This window comes from Agelaius tricolor, unplaced genomic scaffold, assembly GCF_023055355.1.
Source record: "Agelaius tricolor isolate 1412-34295 unplaced genomic scaffold, bAgeTri1.0.p SCAF_32, whole genome shotgun sequence".
NCBI classification, from domain to species: domain Eukaryota; kingdom Metazoa; phylum Chordata; class Aves; order Passeriformes; family Icteridae; genus Agelaius; species Agelaius tricolor.
The window spans coordinates 3,493,884-3,519,225 of NW_027269292.1; the positions used below are offsets into that span (position 1 = coordinate 3,493,884).

Here is a 25,342-nt window from a genome sequence, read left to right on the forward strand (position 1 = left end):
TTTAAGGTGTTTAAAGTGAGGCCTAAACGCAGAAGAGAAATTAATATTGCAAAAAAGCTGGTTTAGGGCAAGGAAAGATGGAAGGTTGTATTCAGGGCTGCTGGATGCCAAGTGCTTTTATGTCATTTTCCATGGCACTTAGTGACATTAAGACTACAGAATCTGGCAAGCATGACTGATTTTTGCTTTATTTTCTCATTCTTCCAATAATTTCTAACACACAAACACATAATGACCATCAACAGAGAGTACAAAAGCTTAGATCCAACAACCAAACAGGGCTTCCAAAAGGGCAAACTGTGTTTAATTCAATTGGTTTTACTGATGGGTCAGGGCTCTTCTTTCACAGCTCAGAGGATTCCCATTGCCCAGTTCTTCCTGAGCTACTGAGAACAAATAAAAGATTTGCATTCTAGCACCTGAATTACAGTGAGTGGAAGAAAGAAAATAAAGTGTGAGTTTCAGCCTTGGGTTCATACGGTATTTCCTATATTACCTGTGGATGCTGCCTTCATGAAGGCCAGAAAATTCCACGTGGAGCAAAACTGCATCACAGTTCCCCCAGAGGTACAAATCCCAGCTCTCATGGCAGTCTTCTACCTTCCTCTATTTTTTTTAAGGGGCAAAATAAGATAGATAGAACAGGGATGACTGCAGCACTATGGATCATTATGGACCTGGCTCTTGGTGGCCTCCTAACAAAATTTAGGAAACTGCTTGAGCAGCACCAAGCACAGAACTGGTAGAGAACACCCTGACTGCAGGTAACTCCCTGAAAGTCTTTTCATTTTTTGTGCCAGAACTCACAAAGTGGAGACTCAAATTCTCATGTAGCTGCCATAACTTGGGAAGGCTCTTTTTCTTAAAAATAGACCTTCCATTTTTCCTCTCAGACCTGATGTGTGCTACAGAGACACAAAATGCTCTTCTACAGCAAGAAGTTTTGAATTTGAGGCTTGCTATTCATGGAGTTATTCCAGTCCTCAACTGTGCCACAAAGCCCTGACAGCCCCAGCTATTCAACAACTGACTTCCCTGACACAAAGACAGCCAGGATGCCTAAAGGTCATTCATATCAATAAATACCTATGCACAATCAAGTTTCTCTTTTTTTTTTTTTTAATCTATGGACATGAAAGGATAATTCAGTAATTTCATTACAACAGGAAGATCAAACTAGCATTGGTTTTCCACTTACTATTGAAGGCAGTCCTGCAGGGCTGAAATATTACACTATTCCTTGCCATTCTGTTTTTAGTTCCTTTTCTTTCCTGTCCTTTTCTATCCATTGGTGAGATTTATATCACAAACCTCTCAACCTTTACAAAATGGATGCTTTTATCTTTGCAGCTGAGGTGCCTGTGAAGTCAGAATGATGTGAAAGGTTTTCTGCATTTAGTACTTTGCCACGTGAGTAACTGGCAGACGTCACTGTGGTGTCACTGTCCCAGCTTTGTGAGGACACACATTTCAGAAAACAATGAAGCACAAAATGCACTTTCTCAAGTCTAGAAATGCAATCCTGAAGGGAAACTTGCAGAGACACACTTGCCTCTCCACTCATCCATAGACCAAATGTTTCCTCAAGGCCATTTGAGTGACATTTCTTCTTCCAATGACAACAGAAGGAAAAAATGACATTAAATGAATTCTCAGTAACCATTGCGTATCATCCTCAAAATTATTTTCTACACATCACAACAACTTCATTGGAATTCCTAAAATTGCAATTTCCCCTGCAAGAATTCAAAACTATGAACGAAAATGTGCTGGTTTAGAAATACAATGAAAGATAGAATAAATTCATCTCAGACAGTCTCTCAGAGAGCACCATCAGCCTGAAGATTTATATGAGTAGTTATTAAGTGAGAAGCTTAAAGAAGTGGAACTGCCTTGAATTTTCTTGACATGAAAGATTAGATGTGGTTTTAAAGGTTATATGAAAAAGGTGCTGAAAGAAGATGAGTTTTAAGAGCTATGAAATAATTAACCTGTGAAACAAGATGAAAAAAATAGAGAATAACACGGAGATGGACTGCAGTGCAAGCCCAGTGTGGGCTGGCTTGTTTGGCTGAACTGCTCTGGGCTCCCATGGTGAGATTGTTTCCAACACAGGCCAACGTTTGAGGGTAATCCAGGTGGAGATAATGAACCCAATATTGCCCTCAGGACTGTCCCTATTCACTTAGCTCTCTCAGCTTTTCTTAACTATAACTTCTGCTTTATTACTGTTTTTTTGGAACAAAAGGTAAAGGACCTTATAACTGAAGCCAAATAACCATTCTCATCTCCTGCTGATCCATATTTGACTTGACAACGGCCACTGTCTTGCTGAATCTGGCCTGAAATATCAAAAGCAGCTGGCAGTTTGACTGAATCCAGTCTTGCTCTGACAGTAATTCCAATGAAGGCACTTTAGTGCATGTGTTCTGTATTTACTAGCTGTCTGTTTATATTGCTAACAATGATGTTGATACTGCAGTGGGTTATTGCCAGTTAAGTAAAACACAAGTTTATGTTATCATCAACTATTTCTTTTAACACTGACATAATCAGTGTATTGTGTAAATATGTAGTGGTATTTTTCTGTTAACAGAATTGTGTTTAAAATTCATGTTATCAGTAGCAGTAAGTGGTTCATGTAGATGAAAATGAACCACTTACATTGAAGAGATTAGTATCTAAAGTATGAGCAGAGAAAGTAACAGATGACCAGTCATTAACTGGCTAACAACTGCCAGTACAAGAGATTCTTCTCTTGCTGCTAAAAACTCCACTGAATTTTAATTGCATGATGTTTTACTGTGTCTACTTCAGGCTCAGAGAGCCACAATGAAAATGGCTCCGGAATGTTTCAGTTGCTGGTAAAAATAATAGCAATTATTAAATAAGAATGATTCATTGTATTGGAAATAAATGTCAGATTTTTTTTTTACTTTGGAAGGCTCTTATGCCTACAGGGAACTAGGAAAGGGATTTGAAATTCAACAGACATGTAGTCTTTGCATAAATACTTATGCATGAAAATCCCTTGGCTAAATAGAAACCTTTAAATTTAAGTCTTTGCAAATACAGCTCCATATTCTCAAATAAGCTTTTTAGGGCTTTCCAGAAGAATTATCAAAATACTCTGTTCTTACTGCACACTCTCACGGATCCTACTATATTTAGGATATATGTTTCTCGTGTTCTTTATCACAGACTTATTTCTATTGCTTATTCTCTTCTCTCATATGGCACTGTGTACATTTGAAATGCTCATTTTATCCATTACTTCCATTATCTCAAGTGCAGCAGCCTGTGCAGTGCATCCCAAGGTTCCAGCACTGGTGATAAGAGCCAGCAGCTCACACGAGGCAGGATGATCACACATCACATGATGGCCCTGCCCATGGCAAGGGGTGGGGACCAGATGACCTTTAAAGGTCCTTTCCAACCCAAACCATTCTGTGATTCTATGATAGTCAAGCTCTTTTTTCTCAGAGGTTTGCAAAATCCCCCAAGATAATTACAAAAAAAACTATGCTTAAGGAAATCTTGCTCAGCTTGTAAAGCCAGGCAGTCAGGAGCTAGGGAAGGGATGGGTGTCTGATTGGAGCTAAATGCACTTGGGTACCTAAACACTGGCACAATTAAATAATCATGTACCACTTTTTCTCCCTATCTGAGGCAGTTGCATACTAATGTGGATGATTTTACGTAGGGCTTCTGCTCCATTTGCTGAAGTGCTGAAAAACATTCTGGGAAGGGCAAACAGTGGCAGCCCAAGGTCACATGAAGTGAGGACTCCACAGGAGCGCGTGTCCTGTGGGCATCGCCAGCCCCAGGGCCCAGCTGTGAGGCAGAAGGATGAGGAATGATGACATCTGAGCAATGGAGGTAACACAAAACAAACCACTTCATCCCAAATTTTTCACAAGCAATTGCTATTCTCTTGTTTCTCATCATCTGGGTACCCCACTTGACACAAGAGATCTGGTTCAGAGAAATAATAAATATTTACCAGATTGCCAGCTGCTAAAGGCTATGAGAACTCTTATTCCAATTCCACCCTGCAAAATCAAGCTCCAAGAGCTAAATACTCAAAAAAGAGCATAAATACTTTAAATAAAAAGAGTATAAATACTTTAAATACTAAAAAAAAGGTGAATATTATCAACTATTGTCTCAATACAGACTTTTGTCATCAGCAAAATTATAGAACTTTTACAAAGTGTAATGAAAATAAATTGATTTAAATTTAGTAAATATTCAGACACTTCAGTGATAAGCATCACTCAAAGCCACAGTAGACACTGGTTACAGTTTCAGAGATGTAAGTTAGTGGAAAAAAAGACAAAAAGATTACATGGTGAAAACATGGTGTTCACACCAGCCACACCCAGCCTTTTCAGCAGCCAGTTTTATGAAAAATATATTCAAAAAGCAGGCAAACCAAAATTTTATGGGCAACATTCATTTTGGCACCTCCTAATTCTAAGTGCCCTTGAACTCTTAAATAACAATTTTTTAATCGGTCTACATTGATACTGAAATTTTAATTTCCCTGCTGTTTTGGAATCTCTGCAAAGGGATAGAGGCTACTGAAATCTTTGCAGACAGGTGACAATGAAGTGAGGTGGCTCTGAGCTCAGAGTGGCAGCTTGCAGATGTGCTTTTTCCTGCTTGTGCTTTTTTTTGTGGTTAAATAAAAGCATTCAGCTTTCAGTTCTTATCTTTTCAATGTGTTATATTCATGCTACAGGAAACAAACATCAGTATTTTGACCCTGTGGGGTTTTTTTCTGAAAACAAGACATTAATACAGGGTAGAGCAAGCAACAGCAAAACTTCATTTTTTAAATTGGAGAAGCAGCAAAATTAATTTTGAAAGCTTCTTCCTTCACAGCTGAAAGGCTTTGTACAAAACTTCATCCTGGAGTGATATTTTCAGCTGTAATATAGGGGTTAGTAATGGAAATGCTGACAGGCCCATAATTATGGAAGCGGAGCGGGCACCACTATCAAGTATATCAGATAGCAACTGCTTCAATTCAGTACAAGGTATCAAAAGATGTTCCTGTCTGTCCTCATTAAAGCAGCACTTGAAATTCCTTTTAACCTCTGTGACCCAAACTATTAATTTGATGTTCATCAGGACACATACACCAGGACTAATCCTTGCATGAATACACCCCCTTTTGTGCTTCAAACTGAATTGGTGGATCATTCTAAATGGTTAAGCTCATAGAAACTGGAAAAATAAGTGGCAAGGCTCAAACATTTTATTTTACAGGACACAAACTGAAGTGATGCAAAGGAACAGAGAAATGACACACATATTCCCGTGTTCTATGAGGATTTAAAGCTTGTCTTAAGATCCATGATTTATTTGTGTGCAATTACACCATGGGATACTGAGGGGGAAAAAGTGCCATCGCCTCTGTTCACTGGATCTTGTTTGACAGCCACCTCATTTATTGGCATGAAACTCTTGATGCCTGCACAAATTCCATGCATGCAAAGGAAAGAAGATCAAGCCTGAAGGTCCAGGAAGGCAGCTGGGTGAATAATATGCTTATAGCCTGTATAGATTTTAATTTATGCTGTTAATTCCAGCAAAACTGGTAGCATGATTATAATGTGCACAGTATATTCTACTTCTGTAATAGATAAATTCTGAAATATCATCTGACTGTTGTCTGCTGTAATAGTGTTCTTTTCTTCAGCAGACACAAAGAGCAGCAACAGGAGGTTACCTTTGAATTATTTCCAACCATATACTCTACATCATGACTCCAACAAGCTCACTCCTATTTCCTTCTCTGCATTAAGGTGCATGAAAACTACAGAAAGAGTGAATTGACCTCTCTTGCATCTAGCCAGAAAATCAAATTTTTGATGCCAAGTTCTTCTGAACAAGCCCTTTTTCAAGCATAAAGAAATAATTTTTTTTTAAAAAGTATGTGTTGCATTCTGTACAAATCTAGGTCTACAGCTCTTATCAAGTAAGTGAAGTAAGGAATGTCACATTCCACAGAAGCTTGCCTCACTGGAAAGGGGATTGATGGTGTTTTTGATGACTAGGTAGAGAAAGAAAACATCTCCCTGAACAGAAAGTACTTTCCCATGGAAAGCTGGAATTGTACTATTTTGAGTAATGCCCTACTTAAGCACAGGGACACCCTCACTGTGTCACTCACACAAACGTGATTTGCATGTTTTGATGGTTTAAAACTCTGCCTCAGACTACAGCAATGCCTTCTACAAGATGATTCAGAAGATTATTATATTTGCATATTTCCCCCATTCCTGGCAGCAAAAGCTTCCACGGGCCATCAATTCCAGGGCTGCAGCCACTACAGGAGAGCACGAGCAGCAAAACAAAAAGGTCCCAATGTCTGCTGATGTCATTCCTCATAAAATGTGGAGCACAACTGCAGCTGCCAGGATTCCTGCACTTGTAGTCATGGAATGTTTCAATTTTCTGATCAGGTAAACAGGTTTTCTCCTGAGGAGGACAGGATTTTAGATATCAACAGAGGACAATGCAATTTTGTAGTTCCAGAACAAGGAGCCACATGAGGATTTTTGATTATTAACTCTCTTGCTGAAGAAGATGAGGCAGCAAAGCAAGAAGTGCCAGAACAGAAAAATGTTCTGCCTTACTGGGCCAGGCTCATTCCTCCTGGATATCTACTGACCAGAAAAACCTTGCTTCATCTTGTGCCTTTTTGTCCATATTATATACAATTTAGCAAATAATCAGGTTTACAATTTTATTAGGAGTCATTAGGAAACAATTTAAATTTTCTAACATAATTTGGTCCTCTGGTAGCACAGTTTAAAGAACACATAAATGTGAATGTCATATGCAAAAATGACTTATGGCACTTTGTGGGAGAGTAAGACAAAGCACTTTACCTAAAGCCAGCAGAGTTCTACAGAGTGCAGTTCAGGACAGAATTGTCTTGCACATCACACACAGCTCCTCATTCAATGAATTCTCTCTTATGTTCATATTTTTGCATTCGTAGTGCAAAAGAAGAGAAACTCCCACTGGCTTCACTGTGTAGAAGTGGACCTGAGAAGGGCATTAATCTTGCTGATCAGCATGTATAGGAATGCTGTCAATTAATTACAAACATATCAAATGTTTGACTGCAGATGGTGTACGTGGTGTGCTTTTCATGTACTGATTTACAGTCAGGGAGGAGGTTAGAGTGAAAATGTAACTACAAATCAAAGTTAAACAGGGACAGAGAAATGGATCTCTGTTTTCAAGATGGACAGTTCTGTGTGTGCTGGGCATGAAGCAGGGCTGTGGTGATGGAGCAGCATCAGAACTGTGTTTGCTCCTGGCACTGACCAAGTGGGGAATCTCTCCTGGAGCACAGGACCCTGTTAGTTTAGATGCTGTGCATCCTGCAAGAGCTAGGATCTAAAATAAAGCAAACATTAGCTCCTTTCAAAGATGAAACAATCAGAAGAGTTCGCAGCTCCAAACGGAAACCAGGGAACATGACATCCTGCCAGCCAGCACTTGGCAAAACAACTTCTAATATAATATGCAAATACTGGTGCACTGATATTACTTGCAAAAAATATTAATAAACTGCCTGAAATCCTAACTATTAGCATTACTGCTACCTCTGTGATTCTCTTTAAGAAACGGTCCCCAAATAGTTGATGGTTTATAGGAATAACAATTAAAAAACCAGTAATCAAAAATCCTCTATTGAAGTTTAGTGCTTACATGTAGTAAAGCAGATAGCCAAGGTAAAAAAAATCTGAGTTGTATTCTAAAGATTGAATCTTTGCATTTACAATTAATTCAGTATGTTGTGTTGGCATTAAATTATTATTCTATATAGAATTATATTATAATTCTATATTATATTATAATTCTATATTATATTATATTATATTATATTATATTATATTATATTATGTTATGTTATGTTATGTTATGTTATATTATATTATATTATATTATATTATATTATATTATATATTATTTCACCAAGTAAGACAGGAGTTGTATTAATTTGCTTTTTATATGTTTTTCATTTGCTATCATCTATTTGATGTATTGAACAGAAAATTGAGAAAGAGCATATGAGAGTGGCTGCTATTACTCAAGAAAAAGAAGAAAAAGTGTGTGGCTAGCACAGCTTGAATGCATAAACACAGAGTGAAATTTAAGACAGCTTTAGTGAGGAGAAGTCATGTGTTAATCTGTGTTGAAAGAGGTCAGCAGGTACACAGCCAGAGCAGACCCAGCAGATAATGGGCAATTTAATATCAAAAGCCCATTTTGCCGAGGCCACAGAGTCACAGAATATGCTGGGTTGGAAGGGACCCACCAGGACCATCAAGTCTAACTCAGCCCTGCACAGGACATCCCCAAGAGTCACACCATGTGCCTGAGAGCACATTCCCCCATGCTCTAAAAGAAACAAATTTCCCATAAGGAAGGTCCTTGCATAGACAAATCATTGTTTACAAGGTGCAATACAAAGTGAAATAAATAGACAAAGAATTTTTAACACTGGAGAGAGGGCACCAGTTAAGTGCCAGAGGAATTTGTGGTGGCTCTGAGTGTTCCTGTTGTCATTAACAATGGTTGTAGCAACTTAAGATAACTTGAACTCAACAAGGATGGAAAGCTACATTTTCAAAATTAACCTCCTACAAAAAGGATTTAAAAGAGGGAGTGGGAGGCGTATTACAGAGAGTACAAAGAGAAAAAAGGAGAGAACATAGAGGATACAGTTACAGTGATCACTTGCAGCCTGCAAGGCTCAGAGAGCAACTCTTGATTAGATTAAAAGCTCAGTAACTTTATCTCCTTGACCTTAGAGGGAATGAACACCTGGGACACCAGCTTAAAATTCTTTAGCCCAAATTCACCACAGAGTCACCTCAGCACTGCAGATGGAAGAGTTCAGGGATGAAAACTTAGGATTCACCATGGTCTTCTACACACAGAGGAACCAAAGAGCTCCCAGTTTCCTGCTGGTTAGCCCGTGTCACCCAGCTCTGGTACTGCTCCTGCTTCTGAAACAGAGAGGTAGAGCAGAGCCCCAGGGCTGAGCAGTGTGAAATTACAGAGAAACATCTCACAAGGGCAGCTGAGAGGAAACCAGACCTCTCCTATTGGCAGTGCAGGAATACAGGGGCACAGGACATGAGCCTGCCATCCTGGGTGAGTTATTTCTCCTGCTGATGAAAATGCAGTGCACATCCCAGTGCTATCCTATCTCAAGGTAATGATTAATTTGTGGAGTTGTACAGAGTCTGCCTGAAAAGGATCCCATACTCAGGATGTCAGAATGGCTTTATGCCACCCACAGGGCTTTGCATTTTCATGACAGCCATTCCCTGAGCAGCTTCATTAGACAGATACACTGAAATGCTGGCTTCTGTCAAGAAACCTTTCACAGAAGAGTTTGCATATTTTTTGAGTTTATAAAAATTGCTGAAGATTTAACAGAAAAAAAAAAAAAACAGTAACTTGTTATTCCATCAGTATAAATGCAACATATGAAGAAATAATCAATCTTTAAAGCCTCAGAAAAGAAACTGTTTTAAACTGGCATCAATATGCAAGCATGAGAAATAGGAAAAAAAGTCTATGGATGCTCTACACCTTTTAGACTTTGATGATGTAATTTTTCTTTCCCTGTTTTCTAGAATATCATAAGCAGATGCAATGCACCAATTTGCTACAGAAAGGACACAAGGAACCAAATTTTCAGCTGACTTACTGAGGTGAACTTTATATGTCAACTTGCAAAGTTTGCTGTGCCTCCAAAACAGTTTTTGTTTAAATCTGACATATGTAAACAATTTGCACACATAAATCAGTGGGGTGATGAAATGTTGATAGAGCTAAAAGACCTTTTGCTTTGAAACTCTTGACTGGAAGAGTCAAAAGTCCAACAGTAAAAGAAGGGTTTGCAAGATAAGACAGGCAAAAATGTTCCTCAACAGCTCTGTCATTATTTTTATGTCAGTGATTGCATGATAAAATATTTAATCAGCAAGTCTATTCCTTTTCCTACATGGTTTCCTTGTATTTCCAGTTTCCAAAATATGGAAAATACTTTAAAATGTCACCTGATGGAGCAAGTGAATCCTATTGCTTTAAACCTTATTATTTAAATTCCTTTCTCTGAAAAATGCATTCTGTGTCCTTCCTTTTCCTCTTACTTTTCACTTCTTTTCTTTTAACTGACAAAATAGGTAAAAAATGTTTTAAACCAAGAGCATTTTCACTGCAGTGTAACCTGTATTTAAAAAGCAAGGCACCAGAGGAATGAACACAGCACAGGAGCAGGGAGTAGCAGGAACCACCCATCAACACCAAGATAAAAATTCATGCTACAATTTCACACGGAGAATCGTGACTGTTAAGAATGAATATTCATAGGTAACTGCTTAAGAAAAGTGTGGAATAACCTGATATAAACTCAACAAAATGAAGCCTGGTAAAACACAGTGGTAAAGCTTTCAGAAACTTCAAGACTAAATTCTGGTCTGTGGCTGATGAGGACTTTGCTGAAGCAGCAGCTTGACTCCAGCCTTGCTCTTGTGCCCACACAGGTAACACTGGTTAGAAGAGGGAGTCATTTCTCAGGTCAAAATCTATTTAGAGGAGATTTAGGCAGCTCCAAGGCAGAGATTTACACAAGGACTCTGGGACTTTCAGACTTAGTACCAGCACCAGAAGGAAGGAGAGGTCCTACATCTCCAAAAAGAGGTGAATGGACAGCTGAGCTGGGAAAACCCAGAAAGGCCATGAAAAACCCAAGCTGGAGACTGAATTTCCATTAGATCTGTGAATCCAAGACATGCTCCTTAAAACACACGATCTCCTAATCCACATTAATCACCTTCAGCAATGCTTTTTTTATTTCCTTTGATCAAAACCATCTTGCAAACTCCATTTTTTTCCTTGACTCACTGTTCTTGTCAAAGGTTTGAATTGGCTACAATGCTGAGTTCTCTCCTTCCCTTACCATTAAATATGCATGAATACTTCAAAGCCTAATGCTTTACTGCACACTTACTGCTACATGGAAGTTTGTGAGTGGCCCTAGGGAATGTCTGTAACAATAAACTCAATCAAGTGCTACCTATAACATAAGCCTGAAGTAGCTCACTTAATTTGCAAGTCTAACTTCCAAAATTGTGGAAAAGGCCTGCAAACAAAGATGTTAAGTATAACAACCCATGGAAAGGAATGCAATTGCTGTGAGCTTGTAAAAGGCCTTCAGGACCTCCTTGCAAAGCTTTAAGAGAGTCTCTGACTCTTGGTCTTGTGTACAAAGCAAGTGACACTGAATTAAAAAACATGGACATTTCCAGCCAATGTAAACCAGCTTAAAAACCAAAATATGACAAAACATACCATCCATGAAAGCTATTTTGTTTGGCTTTGCTTTACAAAATGATAAAATGTGGAAGGAAAATTGAGAAACAAGAAACAACAATGAACTGAGTTAAAGAGAAAACTCGGTGTATGCACACATCTCCCGCTCCTGAAAATTCATTTTATATCCTATAGCTATAGGAAAAATTGGAGGATCCAATTAGCCAAACTTAATAAAGACCAAAGTCTGACAGCTGTTTCAAAAAACGGCACAAAAATCCTCAACAGGAGACTGCTGTGCAGAACTGAGGCAGCAGCTCCACTCTGCACTTCACTGCTCACACAATTGCACCAATTAGGCATCCTTGATATGGGGCTATTAACACATATTTTATAAATGCCTTTATAATAACCACACTATCCTGACTGAAGTATTTGCACCTGGTTACTTCATACTCCTGGGCATACTGCTTTTTGCAGTAAATACAGAGCGTGAAATTATTTTGAATTATTTAATTTTCACATCTTAAAATATTTTAGGGAGAAAAATCTACAACACCTTTCTCCCCGCCACCCATATGTTAGGAGTAATTTAGGAGAGTATCTGTGTTTTTACTTTGAAGAATGGAAAAATACGTGCCTATTCACATGGGAAAACATGTATTTGTACATGTATTTATGTATTATAAATACATAAATAAATACATAAATACAATGTATTTATGTATTATGAGATTAATGTGTTATGTATGGTAGATATACCATTTAACTGATTCTATTGGAGTTGACAAAATTTAATCCAAAGCTATTCATATGGTCATGAGAGGGGGATGCTTGGAATAGTTGTGATAGTAGGATGTGTCTTGCCCACATGGAAAATGTGGAAAACTTTGGTGGAAAACAGAAGGAAATGAAGAGTTGAGATGAGGTAAAGGGCCAGTGGTGGAGATCACAAGCAAACAGCAATTGCTGCTGCTCAGATGCTGGTCAGGAAGCAGAGTTTTACCCAGAGCTCAGTCCCCAGGGTGGGGTGACACAGACTTGGCCCCATGCACCAGAGCAGCTCCTTCCCTCCTGCAGAAGAACATTTGCTTCTGAAGTGGAGGATGCTCATTGATGGCACTGACATTCCTTGGCCTGTCACAAGACACATCACTCATGTTGTTTACTCCAGTCCTGGCCACTGAAGACAAACTGGCATGTCTGAAAATGTCTTGGCAGAGAGGCAGGAGTAGAGGTATCTACATTTAACTTGTAATATGCTTGCAGCATGATTAAATAAAAACATAACCACCTGTTACCCTTAATTCAGTGGGAGTATCAATTTTCAATTATAGCATTTACTATCCACCCTCAAGTATGGCAAGGAACACCATGGCAACATAAACACAGTCGTGGCTGCTTGAGAAAGTTAAATTATAAATAGCAATGTATAGCCCATGAGGTCCTGGAAATAAACTAACTAATCCATAGGCATTTGTTACTATGACATAACATTTCCACTCAAATGCTGTTTGCCTCATCTCAAACTCCCTCAGAACAGATTTAGAAGTTTGGCATCACTTGACTCCAAGCAAGTTCAAGTTCAGACATGAAAAAAAGCAGAGATAGTGGAGAAAATAAGCTATAGCAGAACTGTGGAGAACAAATTAACAACAAAAACAACAAAATCCCTATTTAGGCTTTATTCTGTTTCCACTGAAGTTAATGGGGGAAAAAATCCCAACATATCCCAAATGCATAACAGAATCCCCTTAATATAGACAAACATGTTTCTATACTGAATCATCCCTGAGGAGAAAAAAAGAAAAAAATTAAAAGGCACAAAAAAAGAAAAAAGGGCTTAACTGAATAGCAAATAGTGTAGAAATGCAAATAAACTCAGTAACCCTCTGAGACACTGGAGAAATTTTGGAACTTGGTGCTGTCTTTAGCTTCATTCTGGGAGAAAGGGCCATGGCAACTGCAGGAAGCCAGGGGCTCACGCCGAGCTGAGTGCTCAAGGGGGAGCTGAATTATCAATTGTTCCAGTCTGCTGGGCAGCTCCTGGTGCCCTGCAAAGCCCAGGCCAGGCAGGAGCTGCAGCTTTTTGCCAGCTGGCCCAGGCCTGCTGGGGCTGGAGAGGCTTCCTCACTTCCCAGGGATGGAGGGCTCAAAGGGGGGAAGGAGAGGAAATCAAAGGCTCTGGAAAACCAGGACTGAACATTGAGAGCAAAGAGGGACTGAGATGTCTGTGCTGTGAGGACAACAAGAATTTCACTTCATGTTGGCTCACAGGCATTTTAGAGTTTTGACACAAATCTGGGGCCTTAATCTAAGCAGGTGATAATGTTATTTAGGTTAGGCAAGAGTAATAAAGATTTCGAGACATCAGCTTGGTCTCTTTCTTGTTCAGAACAACAGATTTGAGAAATGTATATTTTCTTTTAGCTTACAGCCATTGGTAAAAGACCATTTTTGATCAGACTGATAAAATCTGTAATGGATCTCTTGAGGTCGATGGAATTATTTCAGATTTACACCATGCAATTAAAATGGAATTTAAATTCTCAACATTTCTTTTCTAAAAATATGCTGTGTTTTATCACACAAATTTGGTGAAATCTTGGTCTCTCTGACATCAGTGACAGCACTCATTGGTATTACTATGGTCTAATTTCCACTGAGTGTTTTTCTGTTCACACAGAGTGAAGCAAGATAAAAACTGTCCCACTGAAGGAAGCTTTAAATCAATTTTGTATCAAGTCTATGGGATAAAAGAAGCAGGTAGTCTATAGCTACTCTAATAGCACATTAAATACACACAAGATTACAGTCTTATTTAAGACTGTAATCATGTGTGTATTTAATGTGCTTCATTTTGCTCATTGCAAGTCATTGTACAATTAATTTATTAAATGAAAATATTACCTAGAGTTCAGCTAATTTGCACTTTTGAAGAAAACCTGACAAAATCAGAGAAGTAGCTGATAAATTTGTCAAGCATCTTTCAGAAGATAGGATTATACATACTCAGACCAGTGTTCAAGTGAGACTATTTAAAAACATCTATGTATGACCAGGAGAGAGGCAAGCTTGGCCTGGGTAAGAACTTCAATAGAATTATTATTGTCTTTACCTTCCTGATAAAGACAATTTTTAAATTCATGGCAGACTTCTGTATTTTGGGAAGCTTTCAAGCAAGATGGTGCCACTAGCACAAAAGGTTATTTTAATAACTTTTATATAAAATGAGAGTAGAAACCTGAAAATATACTCAAAAATTAGTTGTATTTGTCATCAGTGGTTGATTGTTAATCAAGCACTTGAGCAACAGTGTGTGTCACACTGGAGTGTCATTAGCACACAATTATTTTGTCATGCATTGTAATAATATTTTTACAGAAAAAAACCTGAACACAGTCATTAATTGCTCAACACATTAAACCTAAGATGACATTAAATGTGATGAAATGGAAAATAGGGCATTCTCAGCATGCTCACAGAAAACAATTCCCACAGAGTCTAAGTGTTCCTAAATCACTTGGGCAAGACTAATCTTAGAACAGACACGTAAAAACCCCTAAATTAAGACCATGATTTTTCTGGAGAGCATATGAAGAAGTCTTTTACTAAATCCACAAGCATTCATGTCCTGTGACTCACATGACTCCTGGTGCTTTAAATTAAGTGTGTGTGCAAGTTATGGATGTGCTGGAGCTCGGAGGGTGCACAGCAAATCCAGCTTTGGAACTGCAAAAGTACAAAACCAATAGAACCCAAGACTGCTGCAGCATTTTCTAACCACAAACAAGAAAAAGATGGAAGATGCATATTTTTTTTCCCCAATAAGAGCCATTAAGATGTCATTCCTACAATTTAGCACCCTGCATTGTACTTTAGAAAATTAAAAATAGCTTTTTGATACATATCCAAGGATTCAAAATTGGCTGATCACTTATAACCAAAATTGGAAAGAAATGATGAACTTAGAAGGAAATAAACAAGACTAAGCCTAGACTAAAAGCATTATATATAAACACAGGAGAAGTTCAAGTCTGGTTTCTTCCACCTACAGAGTGTAAATCCATCTGTTAATCCAACCTGAAATCTAAATTACCTTTTCTTCACTCCTTTTTGAACACAGTCAATAACTGGGGAGCACCTTTCTCCTTGCTTTTTAGATGCCTGCAGACACTGGCAATTACACTGAAATACATGCACAACATCCCTACAGAGAGTTCTTCAGGCTGCACTGGAGGGCTCTCACAGCAAATTTGCATGAAATGTCATTATTTGCTTTATTTTGGTAGAAAGTCTCACTAAATCTATTTCTGATCGTGATAGATGATCTATGAACCAATGAAGATAAAGATAAATATAAGGAAAATTATAACTCAGTGAAAAAAAATTAAATTCCAAGTAAGTTTTGCATTAAAAAGGATACAAGGGATTATTCCTTACCCTCAATGACTGAGAATATTCAAGGGTTTGCATGTGTGTTACCCATCCTCAGAGTATATCATGGTTGGTTGTGTGTTGGGTTGGACAGCCAAAATGCAAAGCCTGAGTGGATTTTACATCCACAACTGACTTGCTTCTATAAGAGCAGCCTGGGGAATGCATTTGTCAGCTCACAGTCACACAGAAGAATTTAGTGAATGAATCATTGTTATAAACTATGGATTTTCCATTATCTGACTGGGCAGCCTTTTGCACCCAAGAACATGAACTCTGACAGATTTTAACATGCAAATGCCTATCAGACTCACATGAATACTCATGAAGGGAAATATAATTTGTAACCTTTCCTAATTAGTACAAAAATCTTTGTCTTCCTCTAAAGGGCTTTACAGACTTTCAGAACTATTAATCACCTGAATTTTTTATAATATATGCAGTCAAGAACATGAAAATTTGCATTGTTATATTATTTCTATATAGTTATATTAGTTATATAGTATATACTAGATATTATATATAAAAATTATATTATATATTATATATTATATATTAGTTATTAGTTATTAGTTATTAGTTATTATTATAGTTATATATTGTATTATTTCTATATTAAAAGTATGAAGAATGAAGAAATCAAACAGACTGGACTATTGGAAAAGGTATTTGATATATCAGAGCTATCAAACTTCAAGACACCAATATTGACATCTACATTCATTATTAGGTACATAAACAGAAGTTGTCAGAATTTCAAAAGTGCTGATCATTCAACATTAACATCAACACAACAACTTCATGTTCTCAGCAAGACAAAGTCCGCCCCAAAATAAAAAAACCCAGAAAACTCTAAGTTTTAAAAGGCAGTATTGACATTCTGTGTTTTCCTCTCCCTGTTCTTTTGTTTCCAAACCTACATTCTGCTTCAAAAACAAACACAGCTCATGGAGTTCTTGATAGCATCAAAGTTCTGTGGAGTGCTTTAGCTACAAAATGTCCTAAAAGACCAACAGGCTGCATTTTCTTTTATGGGAAATGCAAAACTGGCCCTGTACTTTGCTAGCAAAGCCCTCAAATCAAATGTGTGGTATTTTTCACTATATATATATATATATATATATATATATATATACACACATATATATATATATACACACCTTGGAGAAAACAAGTGTTGACAAGGAAAGACAGAACAAGAGAGCTAGAGAGATGGATGTCAAAGTCTGGTGTTCCTTGGGTAATATCTAATCTTTTCCACAGAAATAATTTTTTAATGATTTACACTGAAGTCTGCAAAACAAAGTTTGTCTTGTTTCTTTCACAGAGTTATACTGAAATGTGCAAACAGGAGTAAGGGGGAAAAGTGCATATTTTTGGATTTCTATTTGCAGTGGAGATCAGTGAAGGTTTGACATCTGCTCTGCATTGCTGTACTTTTACAGCTGACCACAACTAACGTAAGAGGGCCGAACCAAAGCAAGGTGGTTATTTTCCCCATGCTAAAAACCAGCCCTCACTTTCATCTCTTCCTTCTTGCAACTAGACCATGGTCCAAAAGAAAATGGAAGAAGAATTCTTCCTTGGTGCCAAGAGTTAACTTCTGGTGCTTTCCCTCCTTTATCTGTTCCAATGATTCTTCCCAGGCCATAAGATTTAAGGTGAATTTAAGGTCACACTGTGTGCAGCACAGGCCTTGTGAGGAGAGTAGACATGACCCACCAAAACCACATCCAACTCCTCTGCTGATAAGAGACATACACAAGGAACTCTCTTAAAGGGTAAAAATATGCTCAGAATGGTGTAAAGAGGTTTTCTAGCTCAATAATTAACTCTGAATCGTCCTCAGACAGACGTGTCAGGGCCTCCACTGTATTAACTGCAAAAGGCAGGTGAGGCTGCTGATGTTCTCAGAAGGCATCTCCTGGCAGAATGATTAACTACAGCAAAAGGTCCCCTACGTTTCACAACAATTCAGTATATTGTAAAGGAATTGGTGTGAGATGCATTAGAGCTGTTGATAGCTTAAATTAAAATAGCACAATAAGCCTCTGTTTTTGCTGGGCAACCTCAGCTCAAAAATGCCAGATAAACATTTTCTACAGAGGTCATGGACATGACACGGTCCAAGTATAATTTCATTTACAAGTAATTAAAATAAATGAAATTTGATAAGATGACTTCAGCTTAAGTTTGTTTATAGCCCTCTTGCTTGTGGCCAACATATTGCTTTTACAAGTGTTCCATACATTTATATATTCCTGAAAATATGTTCTGTGGCTATAGTTGGGAAATGAAGAAAATGGACAAAGTTGACCATTATTTAATCCATCTGTTTGCAGGATGAGTAGTTGTAGTTTGCTCTGCAGCAGATCACTGTACTTAAAAAAATATTTTACACTTTCTACCCAACTAAAGGCTTTGCTGTACTACATACATATAGCTATGTCCAAATATTGTAACACCTGCTGACTCTCAGGGCATAACAACCCTTTCTCAAATGCTTTCAATGAGCTTTAAATCTGTCTGAACAAAACATGTTATAACATGTACCCTTTGTGCACAAAATGGGAGACTATGAAATCTTCTAAAGAAGAAGTGTACACCAGATTCAGAGGATACAAATGCTGTTTACACAGATGTTGTTGAAATAATTTTATGTAAATAATCCACACTGGGAGAATTCGTTATGTTTGAAGCAAGAACTAAACAATGGATATTTTTATAAAGCAGCAAGGATAACACCTCTAAAACCAGAATTTGTTAATGCTGAAAGGACTTTTTGTTGAAAAATCATGATCTGCATTTACAGACGTTTTGCAGGTCTCTGCTTGTTTGTATTCATGACAATACAGCTGTTCCTCCACACCTCATGCAGGCAGTGCTCCCCACAGATTCAACTTGACTTTTATTTAAAACACAGAGTGGGAGTGATTCCACCAGCCTCAGCAGAGATAATCTTGGTTGAAATAAAGAACAAAGGAAAGAAAAACCTGTCAGGACTTTAGGTACTGGCCATGCACATACAGTTCAAAACTAACAGAAACCTTAATGGTCATCCCTGTTTCCGAGGAAAAAACCCTATGACTCCTTTAGTTAGTAGTTTATTTGATATTCAGCTTTCAAATTTACACAACCCAGCCTCACATCACTCATAGCATTTTATAGCAGTAACAACTCAATTTTCAACAGGATCCAGCAAAAATGTCTTTCCATCTATTTCCCTAAAGAATAATCACTTTCCTCACAAATCAAGAATTTCACTGTACTTTGTCTCTTGCAGAAGAGTTCAGTAGCACCCTAACCTATCACATTTGGGTTACATTTTCAGATATGGATATCTCTAAAGCACAAACCCACGTAATCCTTCCCCTGAAAAATTGTGGAATTCTGATTGCAATGAGCTCCAAGCCTGAGAATTTTTTAGCATCTCTGCTCTTTTCAATTGCTTGGTGTTCTTTTCACTTCCTTGGGAATGTGTTTTTTTTTACTGATGATATTTAAAACCCACAATGCAGCCTATTATAATATTCTCTCATATGATGTAACAAGCTATTTGTAAGAATGAACTAATACATGAAAATGCAAGGGGAAAAATAACCAAGCAGCAGGCTTATTTATTAATTGCAGCTGGAATGAAGACTGATAACATATCCTGTGGAATTGCTGGAAGAGATTTTACTCTCTTTATGTACTAATGCAAGGAAAGGGCTTTTTCTAATTTAAAAGGTCTCAATGTTAACAAATGGATTCAATTTGCCAAAAGTACCATAAATGAGGTAGAGTGACTTCTCATTGGCAATCACATTGGTTTTGTCAACCAACAGTCCCATCCTGACCTTATTTGCAAAGTTCTTATGGCAGATATTATTTTGCTTAGCAGTCAACACAGTGCATCCTTTCTCAAAATATTTTAAAGCTGATCAGGCAGCTTGTGACTATGCACACATAACAGACCTAAACAGCTGTCAAAAATTCAATTTACTGAGGCAGCTCAGCTTTGAATAAGAACTGTAGTGTGGTGCCACTGCACCTCAGCAAGAACTCTTGGAACAACCCATCTTTCCTGGTGCTCATGGACAAGAAACAAATATTCCTCTCCAGCTCCTGTATCCTGGCTCAAAATACACCACAACAGTTCAGTCTGTAGCAAACAGCATTTCCTAGGAGATGTTTTCTTTGCAAGAAAGCATTTGGCTTCCAAGCAGACAGGTAGATAAACAAACCTCCTATAAATATTTGGGTATCTTATCTAATAAGGGCATCAAGGAAAGAACGCCTCAGGAACAGGATCTGCAGTAGCTAATGAAGGAATTTCCTATCCACAACAGTGCCAGAAACTCTTGAAACCTGGAGACAGTGCTGCTGTTCCACTGACATCTCTCAGTTTTTAACTCTTCTCTAGAGATAAATTTAGGTGGTGATAGTCAGCCAGAGCAGCACCAACTCCTCCACTGCTGCCTGCACAGGTATTTACAGGCGAGGTCACGACTTCAGTTACTTGCCTGGACATTACACAACACTTTACTGCACATTTTATCACATTACACACAAAATCTGACTACAGAAGGTTGGATACAGGTGCTTGGCTGACAGAGCTAACACTTCATCTTCCTGCCTGTGCCAGATTATTTTCACAGGAATGATATGGAGACCACTCTGGTGTTGGTGACAACACCACAAATTAAGGACATACTTCTTTCTCATTCATGTTGTGAGACTTCTGTGGATGGATAACTGGCAAGGCAGTGCTAAAAAAAGAAATCTGCTTAAGGAAGTGCTTTTGGATGTATGCATAAAGTGCATAGGCTGAAAGGTGGAACATCCAAACAACAAAAAAAACAGAGTTTATTAAGTCTACGTAAGAGAAATAGCATAAAAAGGAAAACCATGCTGTTGCATAAGAAAGAACTGCATTTTTCCCACAAGTGTTGAGACAGAACCTCAAAAATTCTTGGGTGCTTAACTGCCAGTGGTGTCCATGCAGGTCAGGTCCTCAAGTGCCACTGCCCAGCAGAGCCCAGCATCCCGAGTGTGCAGGACATTGCAGCTCCTGTGGGATCTGCCTTTCCCTCTGGGTCCACTGAACTTCAGAGTGACTTGGCACCCTGCAGAAGGCAGTTTGGGCCTCTTTGAACCAAAATGCTCCTGCCTTTTGAAGGGTGAGCATTGCCCCATGATGTTCTCCTGACAACTGCACAATGCAGCACCTTGTTCTACGCAGATGGCAAAAAATCTCACTGTGTTGGTAGTTAATGTGCAACTGAGGGGAAAAATAAGATAACACCACCTTCCTGAGATTGCAAGAAATGTCACAAAGATGAACCACCATGAGAAATACAGTGTGGGACCTCTTGAGTGTGCAAATACTGTAAGAAAAATAAGGTATTTGCTAATTTTAAAGTTTTGTCCTGGTTCATTTTATAATAATTAAATTGATCCTAAACATTAGGCATGTTGTAGGTTCCTCATTCAGGCATCTCAGCTACTGTGCTTGGATTCAATAATGGATGATTCAACATAAGAGAAACTACAAAATCGAGTGTCTTTACTAATTCTGTTAACATTCTAGAGAACAAATGACATCCACCATTTCCTTCTGCCTCATCATGAATCAACCATTCCTGTTTTGGAAGATTTTTGAACTTTTCTGCATCTGGAAATCTTGTTTAACAATAATGTTTCAAAATAAATTAGATCTGCTCCCTTCTGATGATGTAATGAACTGTTATTAACTAAGTGTGGTAGTCTAAGGACATCAGGAACTGGCTTGGATAAAATGTTGTCTACATTAGAGTAATGCAATAAACAAAGAAAATTATGTATTAAAAGAAAAATGCCATCCAATATCACAGCATATGATATAACTTGGATGGAAACATGCTAGAATTAAACCTATGTCTATGTAACTTCATGTATATGGTGGTTTTAGCTCCTACTCCCAGCAAAAGGAATTTCCTGAGCAGCCTGAAGTAAATATTTGGCAGTTCCAATTCTGACTTTTAGAGAACTGTTAATTTGCCAAATCTGAAGATACGGACAAAAAACCCATTGAGACGACTACTCTGTTCACACCCGCGAAGACTTCTGCACACATACTGGAAAAAATAAAACTGTGCGGCAAAACACTCGCCTGGATGGAGCCAAAGAACAAATGTGTACATTAATTAGCGGGTTAATGAGCGAATTGGGGCGCTCCGCCCGGGACCCTCGGCTGGGACCCTCCGGCAGTGCCAGAGCGGGGCTGTGGCGGGGCCGTGGCACGGTCGGAGCGGGGTCGTGGCGGGGCCGTGGTGGGGCCGGAGCGGGGCCGTGGCACGGTCGGAGCGGGGCCGTGGCGGGGCCGTGGCGGGGCCGTGGCGGGGCCGGAGCGGGGCCGTGGCACGGTCGGAGCGGGGCCGTGGCGGGGCCGGAGCGGGGCCGTGGCGGGGCCGTGGCACGATCGGAGCGGGGCCGTGGCACGGTCGGAGCGGGGCCGGAGCGGGGCCGTGGCGGGGCCGGAGCTGGGCGCCCCCTGGCGGCGCCACCGCTGCCCGCGGGACCAGCGGAACTTTGCGCGCAGCTCGGCGCAAACTGCGCGCTTAGAGAGGGCTCGCTGCCCCTCGCGATGCCAAATCCGCAGCAGAAATAGCCAAATAAGACAACACCGAGGTGTTTTTGTACTTGCAGAACGCGAAACCATAAAGCACCATCTCCTTTCCAAACGCCATCAGGCCTTTGGCACCCAATTGCACCCACAAACACTCCATGAGCACCAGTAACTCCGGAGCACGTGTACTCCGTGCCGGTATTACTGTCTTAATTAAAACAGTGAGCAGGTGGGATGCCTGCAGATAAATAAAAACATAATGTTCCTAACACAGAGTTCAGAACACCGACAAAGAGCTGCTTGACTTTCAATGACTTCTTTAAATGACAAAAGTTTTACTAATAAATGATCACCTCTCTTCCCTACCTGTACTGGAGTTTCAGGCCATGTTCAGCTGTGAGGGTATTTTAAGTAAAGGTGAAATATGATTAGAATCTGGGTTTTGGACAAACGCTTTATCAGATAGAAATTTCAGCACAAAACATTCCCTTGCAAATATGCACGAAATTCCTCTTAAAAGTCTGGTTGGAAAATCTTTATAATCAATATTTTGATGACACAATGCTTTTGATACACTTAAGTTACCTTCGTTCCTGCAGGATTCCTATATTTTCCAATAAAAACATTCCTCTCTAACCAGTCATCTCCGACTAAGTTCATTACACGAAGAAAAAATATTCAGCAAAACAAATATAACCTCAATTCGCCTTGCAAGAGAAAAGGCTCGGCAAGGAGCAGCCTCTCCGGTACGAGCGCGGATCTTACCTCTTCAACTGTCAGAGGCATACAGATCCGGTACTCCTTCATGAGCATATTCCTGCTGCTCAGTGCGGACCGGCGAACTGGGAGAAAAGTGGTAATTTCTGCACAGAGATCACGACGGAAACCAAACACGGGGGGAAAGAATTAAGCCTCTTTTCTCTGTGCGCGCTTGACAATGTGTCCACAAGACAGTAATGCAACCATCCAGGAAGGCTGACCCAGCAAGAAGAGAAACCACCACAACCGCTTCTTTCTCCCAGTTCTTCCTCCTTCACACTGCGATCATGGGAATCTCACAGACGCTCGCACCGAGATACGCTACAAAGTCTCAAACCCCCACCGCTCTCGCCCCAGCCGAAGACATCCGTCGGAAGTGCATGGAAACGCCGAGCTCTCTCGCGGCTGTGTCAAGACATGCCTGGGGCGGCGAAAAGAACAAACGAGCCGAAAATGTGGCTTTCGCCCCCGCCGTCAGCACGTCGGGCGGCAGGAGAGATGCGATGCTGATTCCCAAGACAAAGGCTTTTTATAACGTCGCCTTTCCCGGCTGCCAAACGCGGCTCCCACCTCCCCGCCGCAACGCGGCTGCGGCCGCCGCGGCTCCCGCTGGGCTCGGGGGAGGGCACGGGGGGGCAGCGCGGCGCTCAGGCGGGCGGGCGGCCGCGGGTTCCCCGGCGCAGCCGCGGCCGGGGGTGCTCCCGGGCGGGCGCGGAGCGGCTGCAGCGGCGGCGGCCCCGGCGGGGCTCGGCTGACATCAGCGGGGCGGCAGGAAGGAGGGAGGGGGCCGGCGGGGGGGCAGCGGCCGCCGCCGCTCGGGCGGCTTCAACGGGGCCGGGCCGCGGGGCTCCGGGCAGCGCCCGCAGGCGCCTCCCGGCACGGGGACACCGGCAGCGCTGAGCACCAAGAATTCGCGATTTCAGTTAATTGTGCCGTGAAGACTTCCCGGGTTTTGGAAGTTTATTCACTACGCGTGACAAGGCACCTTGCAGAGCGTTTACACCCCGGTGCAGGAGCGGCGACCCCGTGAGCCTCGGGTACAAAAGGAAAGGAAAGGACAGCGTGGGCTCGGTGTGGACATACACAGGATGTGGAGGCCTCACCCATTTCCCTTCTGGTCAAGCCTCCGCTATCAGCCAGCACATTTTGCAGCACAAATAAACCCTTTTTTTCATATAGTTTTTTTACTTACAAATGACACGCAGAAAGTTCAGTGAAAAAACGCCTCCCTCCTAGCTAAACTATAAAGCCAGAAGCGTTTTAGGAGCTCTCCCTCCCTCCTTTAATGAGGAATTTGTTAGTGAAATAGTTTTTTAATATGCTTGGGGGTTGTGTTTTTCTGAGAAATTTACCCATCATTAAGTTACAACTTGAAATGCACAGGAACCCAATTCTGAAAGTACCTGGGAACCCCGAACTGTTATACAACCTTAGCATTTCATGTTGAAAATGCTCATCCTGCTGTTTCTCCTGTTCTCCCAGTGGCTATAAAGCCACTCACTGGATTGCAGAGAAGCACTGTAAGAGCAAAGCACAAGACACTGCACAGATAATGGTAAAATACACATCTACACTTACATACCAGTTATCTGCAAAAAATAAGAGAGATGAAATACTTTTAAAGAGGAATTTAGGTCTACAATGAAATGTGTGTTTCATAACATGAAAGAGCAAAAGCCCCTCAGAATTTCATTGGTTCTGGATGTACATTTCAGAGCTGTGGGTATAATTCTCAGCCCAGAGGACACAGTGCCATCTCCTGGAGCCAGCAATGTCTGTTTGCCAGCCCCTTGCAATAATGGCACAATATTTCACATCCCTGCCTTCCCGGGGAAGTGCAAACACCTACACAAAGAAATAAAAAATCGGAGAGCTCTATTAACAGTCTGGATTTTCAACTGAGGTATGAACAATGTGTTTAATGAGACTTCTGTCTCAAATCTGACACAGCCATTTATAAATATGGAAACTGTGGCTGTAATTCATAATATTGGTACTGCTTGTTCCTGGAATTCCAAGCAAAATAGCAAAACCAAGGCAATACCTTGTGATATCTCACTGCAGGAAGGACATTGAGATGCTGGAGCGTGTCCAGACAAGGGAATGGAGCTGGGGAAGCCTGGAGCACCAGGGGTGGCTGAGGGAGCTGGGGCCTGGAGAGAAGAGGCTCAGGGGGAACCTTCTGGCTCTCCACAACTCCCT

At 40.2% G+C, this 25,342-nt stretch overlaps 1 protein-coding gene across 1 annotated transcript in view; it reads right to left on the reverse strand.

Moving 5' to 3' along the window:
- The window catches only part of PITPNC1 (phosphatidylinositol transfer protein cytoplasmic 1), a 74,482-nt gene extending 51,367 nt beyond the window's left edge, over positions 1-23,115 (reverse strand). Inside the window, exon 1 of the mRNA XM_071451234.1 lies at positions 22,967-23,115. Within this exon, the coding sequence (XP_071307335.1) occupies positions 22,967-23,041 (75 nt within the window). The 5' untranslated portion in view covers positions 23,042-23,115. The remainder of the gene's footprint in view (positions 1-22,966) is intronic.
- Positions 23,116-25,342: the final 2,227 nt, after the last annotated feature.